The following is a 13,372-nucleotide window of genomic DNA, read 5'->3' as shown; positions in this document are numbered from 1 at the left end:
ATACAATGGGACTTCGTGAATTCAAAATGCTGTCAAATTTTATGATATGATCTACGTACGCAGCATCGAATATTGATGAGCTCTCCCAACTCCCAACTAGAGCTTCATTTTACTCTGGGACACCTATTATCTAGGCAGGCGGTCGTTTTCTTAATGTCTATGATCATGGTAAAAATGTAGGTAGGCAGTTAACAAGCAATCTCATGCATCAGTGTGTTGTCACCAGCAAACATGTCAACAGGGAGATCAACGAACGTTAGATTTAAAACAAAAAAAATTGATCACTGATCTAAATATGTTAAATTTTCGGAAGTGTTTTGTGAATTACTAAATTACGCTTCTATTTTTGTGTCCACTGTAAAACGGACCAGTCAATTAAGGCAATACAAGCCGAATATCATCAAAGCTGTGCGTCGGTTACTTAATTCTGAATAGCTTATCTCATCGCATATATTTTTTATCCGGGTCTGAAAGGGGGGATCGCTGAATCAACTATTTGGCTGTAGGTCGTGTGAATACTTCGTAATATTAAGTTCAGTTGTGCCTTATTACCGGTCCAAGGAGGAGCGGGCCACTTTCGCCATGTATTTCAAAATATTTTACAAGTTTTTAGCCAAGTGCATAACGGCCTTCTACTTCGTGAAGGTGGGGAGCTTGCTGCTCCTTTACTTCGTGACACACCCATTTTCTCGGCTTGTCAAAGATAGACCCACTCCACCGGAATGTCTGACAGACCCCAAACACGGAGAACATCGTTATGCCGTTGTCAATGTGAGTACATATCATAACATATCGATTTCGCATATTTTTTAAAATCAATTTTTATTAAATATGTTAAAAAAAATCCAGGGGTTGTGGGAAGCGACAAAAAATATATATCATGATACTAAGGACGGGTTGTTTCACCGAATCTGAACAATTCATTAAATTTCAAAGTTAAAATTCAAGTTCCATTCAACTTCTAAATAATTATAATTTCATCTTGGGCCGGTCGTACTTGGACACTAACAAAACTTGAAAAGGAATTTTGAATATTAACTTTGAAATTTGGTGAATTGTTCCAATTCTGTGAAACCACCCGTCCTAAATCACAAAATAAATCACTTATGCACAAATGTTAGTTTATCAAAATTCCAAAATTTTATGGTAAAACTATTATTATTTCAAGTGTACACAACAGATAAACAACCCTTTGTGACTGGAAATGCAATGCATACATCTTATGCGTCTTTCCATGAATCATTTGATTTCTGTTTCTATTTAACCATAAAAAGATGTAATATTTAAATGAAACTATTTTCTAAATTCTTGGTAGTTATTAACTCTGTTAAACTATCTATCAGTTGAATATTTTAAAATACTAATGGTGTATTGTTACACTAAGCTTATTTCAAACCAACAAGCTAGAAATTATCTATAAAAAAATTTGTGTTCTTTTGGTCACCTCTCAAATTCTCAAAACAGAACTGTGCAAGTGTTTGTGATGGGTGTTTGATCATGTAATAAATATTGTGCCGACAAGGCAGAATTTGACTTAACACGTTAATATGAATAACAAATATCAAACACCTCGTAACACTGATGTATCATTGTTAATGAAATTTACATAGATTCCTTCAAACTATTGCAATTGTGATAAAATTGACGAACTCATTAGTATCACACCCACCAATAAATAGTGCATTATTTAAAGCAATTCCCGAAATCACAACGGTTATTTTTTAAATAAATAATTTGTAAATTTTAATCTGTTTGTCCAATTATTTAAGTCACATAAAGTTTGCTTTTTTTCAACCATTTTATAAACTTCCGTCTTTATACATAGGTGAGATTGGCCTACCGTTTAAAAATATGTCATTATAATTAATAAATAAATTATTTCATTTGAACATACATAGCGTGTCTGAGACAGCTGTAAATATTTTTTTTTAAATATTGAGCTTTTTTATATGTATTCCATTTCACTATTAATCACCAGTTTGAAGAAGTTGCCAATAAAATTATGAAAATTGGCATCTTTTGTGGCCCATATTTAAATAATAAAAAAGCTCGCCCAAGCGTAAGTAATATTTATAATTGCAAGAGCCTTGGAATATATAGTGCAAACAACTAACTGTTCCTTAAACTGGAAAAATGTAACATAATGTCTTTCATAAAAAGCATTAACCATGTAATATTCCCGTACAAAATCAATGACGTAAAACTTTGTTTCATCACATGTGAATTTCATGTATGACAGGGCCTACAAATTCAAAGATTCATCGTGAACGTGACTAAACCATTCCGATGACCACACGAAATAAAAATACCCTATGTCTCTTTTTTCATTCAATATTATAATTTGGATCGGGAATATGGCATCCAAAATATAAAATTAATATTGAAAGAAGTAATTCAAAGACTTTAAATCCTTCTGACCACCCCAACATTAAAAAGACCATTAGCATTCCACTAATCTATAAAAAAACAACAAAAAGTAAAATTATCAACAGTAGAAGATAGAAGTGATATATATAAAAAAAATCTCATTCAAAATTATCCACAAGGCTGTTGACAATGACTAACATCTGGAAAACGTTCATTTTCACTGTCCAGTACTAAAACAAACAATTCCACATCCCACACTCAAACACTGACTACACAAAACATTCATGTTTCAGAAGGACGTGCACAAAATACAATAATAATTTTTCAGAAGCCGATATTTTCCGTTAATTCCTAGGTAACAAGTGCGTATTAAAAAAATTTGATCTTTACGAATTTTCTTATTTTCAATATGTTGTTTTAATTTTTTCTTTTTATTTATGTTTTTTCTGTATGTAATATGAATTTTTTGAAGAAACTTTACTGCTTCATGCAAACATATAACATGTAATTATTTAAATAATATATGTAGGTATAACTGTTTGTTTCCCCAATAATCTAAAATAAAATAAAAATTGAAGTGCTATGAAACATTCATGAAGTTTTTCTTAGTTACCAGAAAACTAGGTGTAAGTGGGAATATCTTAAATACGTGCGATAAATTAAGCCATTTTTCAAATTCAGTCATAAAGCGTCCGAATAAACTAAACTTCTTAAGTATGAAAATTTCTTAAGGGAGATCTTCTTACGAGGGATCTTAATTTAAAAAAATTATTAGATTAAAATACGAATTTTATCTTTTTTAGCAAAGTTTGTAAAACAGTATTTTATTTATATACAACCGTTCTGTCAAAATCGTGTATTTACTATTTGATTCTGAAATGACAAGTTCAAACTCACTTCATAAAATAAATTGGTTTTTATTGCAGCGTAATTGGATGATAAGAAAACACGTTTTTTGTGTATTTGACTCGTCTGGATTCTATTTTGGTAAATGCTGTGTGATTATTATGTAATGTAGTTGTGCGCGCATGTGGCTGTATAGTTGTGTTGTGTTGATGATAGTATCTATAACGTCGGTTATATGGTGATAAAAAAATTTGCCCTTGAAAATTAGGTAGTTGAAACCTGTTTTATTTGTCACTTACACCGGTAGATTCGGCACAGTGGGATAAGGTTAACAGGGGATAAATTACTTTAAATTAGATAAAAAATACTACTAATGCAGTAATCAAAAATGGAAAATAATTCATTTTAACTGCAATTATCATTTTCGAAAACATCATTCAAATCAATAACAATAGCCGACAATTCAATCGATTTTAATTTTAACGAAACTGAAAAATTACTTCTCATTATTATCTTTTATTACGATAAAGAGTGTTTTTTAATAAAGTGCGTCCTAAAATTTTATCAATTTATGTATTGTATCGCTTTTTTAAAGATTAGGTTTGGCGAAAAAGTCTGACTGGTAGATTTTCAAAGCAGAAAATTTGGATGTTTTTAGGATATGTAGGTACGTCTTACCAAAAATTAGCAAACGGTGAGTATTATATTTTTTATTAATCAGATGCACTTTTGACATACTATGCATTAAATGCAAAAATAGTGAAATAATGGTGCAGATTTTTTAATATGTATCTTACAAACACTCAAATATTACCAAATTATCTTTAGAAGTTAATTGTTTTGATAAAATAGGTGATAATTGCAAATAGGGTCTCCGCACGGTAGCCATTAATCATCTAGGTACCTGCTTACGAGTACAAATCTAAGCATGTACTCGATGAAGACACAGAAAATGAAAAAAAGTTAATGGTCAAGACTGGGAATCGAATCCTGTCGTACCGGGAAAAATATTTTCTTAAAGCAAAAATGCAAATTATTTTGGCGTATTGCGCTTTCTCCTTCTTTAGCCAACGTTTCGAACACCGTTACAGTTGTTAGTTTCCATCATCGGGGTAGATGAGGTGAAGTGAGTGTTTATGAATAAAAATGATTCCATGTCGCACGCGTTAATATTCTTAAGGCAGATATTTCAGTAAAACAATTAGTTAAATTAATGTGATTTTCGTCGTTTAGTTTTGATGTAGTCGTCAAATACATCGTGATCAGATTTTAAATTCTGACATCTATTATTTATTGGGTTCAATTTTTGTCGATCTTCCAAAATAGGTCTGTGGATAAACTTCAGCGTTTATTTGATCGTTGATCAATAAAGTTATGTAATTTTCATGTTATTATTCATTATACTCATTTCAGGGAATCAAACTCCATTATGTGGAAAAGGGAGACAGTTCCAAGCCACTGCTTGTGTTCGTCCATGGTTTCCCTGAGTTCTGGTATTCCTGGAGGTATCAACTGCAAGAGTTTTCCAAGGACTATTGGTGAGTTAAATCCAAAATATTCAATGTTCTACCCTTAGTTCAGGTTAACATAAAAACATAATTTTTTAGATAGTATTAGATGTCTTGTTAACATAAAACTTAAAACAAGGATACCTACCTACTCAGGGCCGACACTGAGCCAAACGGCGCGACCTGGCGCGAGTAAAATTTTGGCGCCCCTTGTCAAAAAAGTTGACATCTATTTAGAGGAACAGTATAATCAATAATATTTGGATGATTTGTATTTTTGTGCAGTGCCGTTTTATTGAAAAATATAGTGTCTTGGCGCCTTTGCAATTCGGCGCCCTGAGCTGACTGGTTCAATTGGTGACGTGAGTTCATTTCCTCGGATGGCTTAGTCCTCCATCATGACACAAGCAACTTTTTCCGCTTACAATGATGATAGTAGAAGATTTTCAAATATGTGTACTTTAAATAGTTTATTCGTATTCTGGAAATATTTATCTTTATTTAGAAAAAAAAGAGTTTTTTGAGTGAAGTAGGTACATAATTGAATGGTTGGTCGATTAAATATTGGATGAGCAAGAAAAAACACTTATTATGTACATTTGAATATTGTACTATGTGTTAGTTATTTATAAAATCAGACTCAAAACAAGGTTAGTGTTTGACATTATTTGCTGATCACTTCTACTTGCTGACCAGTGGCTGCTAAACTGACTTCATTTGCTGCAGAAAAGGTTTAAGAGCTGAAAAAAACCTCAAAATCATGCTGACTATTTAAATGATAGTCGTAGAAAGGTACCAAGAAAATTACTAATCATAGAATAGATAGTATTAATGCGAATCAAAAATCAACCCTTTAAAAACATTTGGTTTGACTGAGGTTTAAAACTCCCTACCCAGGAACTGGAGTCGACAACTCTACCATCCGAGCCAAATCCCAGTTGGATAAGATCGATGTTTATTGTATATATTAACTGTTGTAATGTCATCGATTTTCAGAGAAACGCGTAAATGTCCGCATGATGGTGGGTGATTGCCACCAAAAGTTGATAGAATTCATTGCATCGACAATGGGCTTCAGCTCAATCAGATGTCGGGAAGTGGTTTAATGTCCGCCTCCAAGATTTGCATTCATTCATTATCGAAAACAAAAGCGAAATTCAATAGATCTATTTAAAAATAATACCTACCATAAACGCTTTACTTTTTTCACAAGCCTTTCTTTTCATCTATTTATTATTAGTATGTTATGTATTTTTATTTGTTTTTCGACTCTATGTCCGGGTAAAATCTTCCACACAGGAAAAACTAAACACTTCCACACACTTTTCCACAAATTATCATTTAGTCAATCCACTTATGCAAGTGCATTATATAAGCACAATAAATACAAGAACAACACGTAACAACAACTTACCAGAGATCAAATGGGAAAATAATTCACTGACCCCAGATATTTTGATATCAGAGGGTTCGGCTCGGTAGAACTCCTAACTGGACCGATAAATCCTACTGATCCTACTGATTCGTTTTATAGCTGAATTTGGATGATGGCAATTAAACTTTGTTAGCGTAGTTCAAATTAATCGTTCTAAGTTATATAAATCTGTATTGGACCATTTAATTATGCCAAATTAGTACGTTAATAGAGGTATTGCCCAAGTATTTATTGCTTTTACTAAATTTTTAGCAGATAGATTGCATTTAAAAAAATTTCTGATCCTAGTTTGAAATTTAATCCTAATATCATTTTTTAATACTCTAGTATGTTTTAATCTATTTGATTGTGGGTTTCCAAAATATTTATAAACCTCATCCCTTTTCATACTAGTAATTTGTAAATTTTTAAATATACTCTCGTCCCCATCTTCAATTTTGCCTTTCTCTATATGGATCGTTCTACATTTATCTAAACCAAAAATCATTTTGATATGATCTGAAAAGTTTTTAACTACCTTGATCATTTTCTCTAAATTTTGTTCAGAATTCGAAAATAATTTTATATCATTCATAAATAATAAATGCGAAATTTTACTACTCTCCCTTGTATTACCTTACCTTAATTTTTATTCCAAACTTGCTTTTAATTAACATTTTAGATAGAGAAATGCTTAGCAAAACCAAACAGGCCTCAATGAGTCCCCTTGAACGGTCCCTCTTTTAATTAAAATGCCCGTTATTACTATTTTCTCACCTTTTAATTTGATAAGTAAATTGGTATTCCAAAAGGACATAATATTTTCCGAAAAGCTAATAACAATGGGGTTAATTTTATATATATTTAATACTTTGATCAGCCACGAGTGCAGGACACTGTCGAAAGTCTTTTGGTAGTCTATATAGCAAGTATGTAAATTAGGTTTTTTGAATTTGAATCTGTTTTAAAATAACAGAATCAATAACTAATTGTTCTTTATATCTCATATGTTTTCTGCGACAACCTTTTTGTTGTTCAGATAAAGTATCTTTTCATCAAAATGAGTATATATTAAATCTGTCAAGCAAGAGGTTTAATTATTTTTTTATTGTCGGTAAACATGTAATGAGTCCATACTGAGAGGGATTATTAATATTTTCGCTTTTATGCAACATATAAATAATGCCCTTAGTTATCTGACAAATTTTGAAAGATTTTTTGCCAAAAAAGGATGTAAAGTAGTAAGACGTTTGTACCAAAAATTATGTATCGCAACCCGTGGCTTTCCCATTGAGTATTTTTAATAATTTTCGCTAACAATTCAACCGATATATGTATTAGAAAAACTCATTTGTTCAATGTTTGAACAATTGAGTTCTTCATTTTCTCTCCAGGGACTTGACTCGTTATGTTTTATATATTTGCGCCAAATTTTAGTCCAAAACACGCGCATATCTGATTCAATGATATATCAACAAATTATTTTCAATATGCCCAGATTAAACATTCTAATTAAACTACCTTTCAACATTACAAATCTATAATTTCCAATTAAACTATCTTTCAACATTACAAATCTATAATTTTCAATTAAACTACTTTTCAACATTACAAACCTATAATATATTATATTCCAAAACAACGTTATCAAAATAAAAATATACCTATAAAATGTAAATTTTTCAAATGAATGTCAAATATTGTTGTGTACCTTGGTTACCGGAGTCCTCATATAAATTTTCTTTTTATATCCTATTTATTTACCTGAATATCCTATGGCTTACTGGCAGTTTATTTATTTATTGCGTTATGATTATTATTACTACCTAAACAAAAATTGATAAAAGTTAAATCAGTCGTAGGTAGGTAGGTATGTATTATGATTATCCCAGGGTTTGGATATTTTATAAGAAAACGCTGATTAATTTAATTTAATATGTGCCACTGCCGACTAGCAGTGTATAGGTTTAGCCGGAATGACTTCTTGAACCTGAGTAATTTGCGGGAAGCGAACCTCCCTCCTATTCCTTTTCCAAATCACCCACTCCCAGAGAACTCGGACCCGGACTCGGACCCGAAAGCCTCTTCGTATGTGCCCAGCACTCGGCAGTGTCGCTTCCGACCCCCCCCCCCCCTTTGTTTATATTATAGCGGTTGATTCTGTTTATGGAATTTACGGCGAGGGAAAGTTTTTTTATTGTTCAATAATATTGGAGATATTTGTTTCTTTTTAGGTACCGATGAGTTAATTAGTTTAATTAATATCAAATGACACGGACAAATTTCAATACCAGCAACATATTATTTGAGTGATTGCATATTTTATCACGCCGTTTCCCCGCAGGGGTAGGCAGAGAGGACGGACAGCCAAGCAACTCGGTCTCGGCACACACTTCTTGCCTCATTCACATTCATACATACTCTTCTATTATTCTGACTTTTAACATGGCCCGACTCGAGTATCTGTTTCACTTCATCGTGCCACATCTTCCTCGGGCGTCCCCGACTTTTTCTACCGAGCGATTGTAAAAAAACTGTTTTTCAGTATTAAGTTAAATCTAATTAATGTAAATGAGTTTCTTAACTCTTGGGAGTGTAATACATGTGGCTATGTTTAATATACGTTTTTAAATTAAATTTATTTAAAAAAAAAATTGGGTTCACAGGTCCGAGTCTTGGTGCGGGTCCGGACCCACAACAGGACCCGAACCTTGGTGCGGGTTCTAGTCCAGGTCCGGGACCGAGTTCGGGGCCGGAACCGTACATCCCGCCACTCGCTACAGAACCCGGTACCCAGTTCGTACCAAAGAACTCGGAACCCACTCCTAGTTCTTGAGTTCTTTTAAAAGGAAGCACTCTTCGGAGGCCTTCGGCAATACGCAAACCTCATCTCTACTACCGACATGAAGAAGCAAATAATTGTACAGGAACTTAATTAAATTATTATTACGCTTAGTAACACACACACGAGAATATTTTTTGGGTCGGACATTTTAGAGGGCATTAGGTCATTGAAATATAAGTACTTACATAACGATTCCATCTGATAAAAACTTATGTAAATATATATATAGTAATGATTTTCAGTGTATCCTGTATTCACATACCAATAGCGTGCGATTCTTCGTTATTTTTAAATACATGATTTTGAATTTCCATCTTGTTATCTTGAATTAATGTATGAATGAATTGGAACCTTGGAAGTGGCAGTTAACCCACTTTCCAACACGTGATCGAGCTTAAACTCGGCAGAAAGACTCGTTGTCGATGACAATGCATTTTGGTAGCAAAATTTCTCTGAAATGGTTGACATTACAGCAGTCAATATACGAAATAAATGGCGGTCCTACCCAAATGGGTTAGCGCGGTCGCCACCAGTCCCCGGGGAGAAAGGTTCAAATCTCAGTCAACCAAAAAAAAGGTATTTTTAAATAGGAAAATTACATCATTCATCGTTATGGCAACGCATTACAAACTTTTTTGTTGAAAACTGTTTTTCTCATCTTAAACCTTCAGTTTTTTCTCCAATTGATTTGATGGTCTTTTGCTTTTAACGGTTTATCCTAGGTTCCATCCCCAGATGCATCGGTTACATTTTTATGATCTATGTATTGTAAATGTATTTAATGTTTTATAAAGTTTTATTAGTATTATCTTCTTTCTCTAAAAATATGTTTGTTTTAAAATGATATCATATTTTTATTATGCTTGCAGAAGAATATAACTTCACTACCGATTAAATAACTTAAACTGTAAATTTTAGTTTCATTGTTACGTTGGTATTTTCAGTATATGAAACTGGGGAACGATGTGATTTATTGAGGAATGTAAATTTACTGATGATGATAACATATGTTCTAGAAAATAAAAATAATTAATTTGTTGTTTTAGGTGTGTCGCAATTGACAAACGAGGCTATGGAGATTCAGAAAAACCCAGAGAAAAGATGGATTACAAGATGAACAATGTTGTCAATGACATCAAGGAGCTAGTCATTTCTCTTGGTAAATACCTATATGTTATATTTTTTATAATATAATATAAAATTCTGATATTTTTATCTCAGACACTATCTAGGTTACCAACCAATTTCATTTAAAAGATATAGATGTATATATATATATTTAATAACTTAATGAGTAAAACATCAAACTATAATATTTAAATACCTATTGAAGACAATATTAGCGATTCCTAAACGAAAATCTGAAAAATCAGAAAAAGATACGGTCGCATCTAGGACTCGAACCCAGGACCCTTGCCTTGCCGGGGCACCGCTCTACCAACTGAGCTAATGGAACTTTATCTCCTTCGGTCATATTTAACTGTATCATACTTCGAATAAGAACTACCAACATTGTCTTCGTTTTTCTCATCGCACATTTTTATTTACAACTATATTTATGTATGATCGCAAAATTCAATCCAAACTAAATGCAATCTAAACAGTGTATTTAGATGAACATATCATATTTTTATTTTGATGTGCGACATCTATTGACTTTTCTGCAAGTCTAGGGTGAATATTAATTTATTAAGGTTTTTAAAAAATCACTGCTATACGCACTGTTGTTTTCTTATTAAAATTCTCAATAAAAGCTGACGAAAAACATGTTTTTTTATCCTTCAAAACATGGTAAAACGTATTTTATTCTTGGAATATGGCATCACAGCGCCCTACTGATAACCGTGCGTCGTCTCACGGTGCGCGAAATCCCGTACCCCTCTCGCTTACTGCCCATGGAAGTAAGAACCGAGGTAGGTTCTTACTTCCATGCTCACTATGGCACAAGTCAGTTGAGGAAGAAAGCGTGAAACCCTTATGCAGCATTTCTTCAAATTGATAACCTGCGGTTAGGCCATCACAACCAAAATCAATCTATGATTGTTTATTTTATTTTTACATGTTTATTGCATCTATATTTCTCCAGCACTAAACTTGATCTTATCTTTTTTTAATGTAATATCCTTAAAGAATATAGTAGATGAGTTTGTATTTATTTTTATTATTGCCTTTTTTTGTATGTGTCATACCACTACTAACAATTTAAATAACACCCATTTTATCATTATTTTTTAAGGACAAATCACAGTTAGAATCTTATTTCGTTTGTTCGATGAAGGTTGTGATGATCCTAACTTTCTACCTACGTTAAAATAATGATAATTTCTTCTGTCTGATTTGTAAAATGTAGCACCCTGGTCTTTGTCCTTCGATTTTCCTATGCTAGTGGTGGCACCCCTTAGGAGGTATACCTTAAAAGGAAACCATAGCTAAGCCTCTCGATCCCTGTATGAAGTATACAGTAACAAGATCTTAAGAGTTGTTTTCGCTATAATGCTCTTTTTCATCGTTGTGTTATCTGTTTTGGTTTTGAAAGTCATATGAAAGAGACATCCCCTTTATGAACGAGCTACTAATGCATATGTTTGTGGTAATCCAGTTTCGTTTAAATTAGAGTGAGTGATCTCTTCACTATTGAAATTTTAAAACTTTTCTTATAAAACCGTGCGCTTAACCTACTCTCGTCCCCTACAGTACGCCTAACTCTAATACAGTAGTCATCACTAGTATTTTTTTAATCTTTCCAACCTTAAATAAATCCGAGAACATGAAATAGTTTCGTTATTGCACAAATTAGTAAAGTATAGTACCGACATGCAAAGAGTGTCGGTTTTCTGGGAATTCCCTGCCATCTCAGCTCCGGGCCGCCTCCATCTTTTCTAATATATGTTAGTTTTATTACTCGACACTTAATCTTATTAAAGGAAAGGAATGAGAGGGGGGGAAGAGGAGGAAGGAGAAGGGGTAAACTATATGAATGAAATATTTTTCAAACTACGCTGGCTCCTCCACTGACCAATACGATAGCGGTGAATGGAGATCAGAAATCAAACATTGACTCCGACGCGGCTGGACTGTTCCCCATAGCTGGCAACCCATTTCATAAAGGTACCGTGACCTACGCGGATCCGTTCACGTCCGAGAGAAAACAAATTAAGTCATCACGCCATTTCCGAAATCGCTCCAACGCCCATACCTCCGGAAGATCTACTGTACTGGCTCTAGATGGGGAAGGTTATTGCATCCCATATCATGATGCTAACGCGGAAAGTGTGTCATGTAGGTTTCGTCTAATGAAGCTCATCTCCAACGCACTGTCAGACCTACACTCCACCTCAAAGAAGCTGTTGTAATTCCGCCAAGGGAGCATTCCAGTTGGCTTACATCATCTTCCCGGTCGACACCATTGGATAATGTAAAAGCGCTGCGGAATTATTCTCACGTGATATCACGTCGTCGCCCCCTCCACGTGGATTTTACAGACACCCTGAGGTATCTCCATTCTAGACGCCCCGACAGTTAACCATGTCCCCGTTCATTACAAGGCGGCATCACAATTTTTCATTCCCCTCTCACGCCCCTCACGCAACATGGTTCCGTCAGAGGGAATAGTTTTCAACATCCCGTTAGTCCGCTCTGTCCACGTTGGCAACCCCTATCACATGGTAGCGTCAGAAAAAAATTCCTTCTGATTGGCCCGTATTTGTGGGATACGGATTTACAGCGTCACTATCTGTCATCAACCAACTATGAAGTTTAATCGAGGTTCAAATTCGGGGACGAGGTAAAGGTTTGCGAATGATACTACCGAGGTAATATTGGACTTGTTGAGTAATCCTGAAAAATTGACATGTTGGTTTTATAGACATATTAAAATGGATTAGTGGTAATTGCTAGTCGACAGATGTCAGCATCGCTCGTTCTAAGTTCAACTGGAACACCTCAATTGGAAATGAAAACACTTACCAAGCTCCTACCCGCTAATAGCAAAAATCCTGTCGGGAAACACACGACCATTGCTCTTGGGTGGAGCGTTCCGTAATTACTACTAGATTTATCCTGAGATGGTAACCTAAAATTTTATATCTTAATCCGAGATATCTACAATCTTATTTTCCTAATTTGGCTGTGTTATCCACACTACCCACCGTAATGAATGTACTTCGAACTTTCCACTTTCTACTAATCTATATTTGAATTTCCTATAGAGTTAACCCCATAATTGTAAAATCAACACCCCTCCCTAACCTAGCAATTATTGAAATCTAACAGCAAGGTCTTTTATTATGTTTTATGAAGACTTCAGGGATATTATTTTGCTTATCATAAATTTATTTATAATACGCGGCTTTGATCGAGCCTAACACTCGCGTTCCTTTACAGTTCAAAAGG

The 13,372-nt window shown here is 33.8% G+C and overlaps 1 protein-coding gene across 1 annotated transcript in view; it reads left to right on the top strand.

The window, feature by feature from the left end:
* The first annotated feature begins 243 nt into the window (after window positions 1–243).
* Window positions 244–13,372, top strand: part of LOC149423742 (epoxide hydrolase 1-like) — a 39,787-nt gene continuing 26,658 nt past the window's right edge. The window contains exons 1-3 of the mRNA XM_089632096.1: window positions 244–771; window positions 4,627–4,751; window positions 10,027–10,139. Of these exons, the coding sequence (XP_089488222.1) occupies window positions 583–771; window positions 4,627–4,751; window positions 10,027–10,139 (427 nt within the window). The 5' untranslated portion in view covers window positions 244–582. The remainder of the gene's footprint in view (window positions 772–4,626; window positions 4,752–10,026; window positions 10,140–13,372) is intronic.

Source organism: Hesperophylax consimilis, chromosome 5, assembly GCF_061612785.1.
Source record: "Hesperophylax consimilis isolate HC1 chromosome 5, BYU_Hcon_1.0, whole genome shotgun sequence".
Taxonomy (NCBI): Eukaryota; Metazoa; Arthropoda; class Insecta; order Trichoptera; family Limnephilidae; genus Hesperophylax; species Hesperophylax consimilis.
Note: the sequence above shows the minus strand (reverse complement) of the source record. Positions and strands in the feature narration are given on the sequence as shown.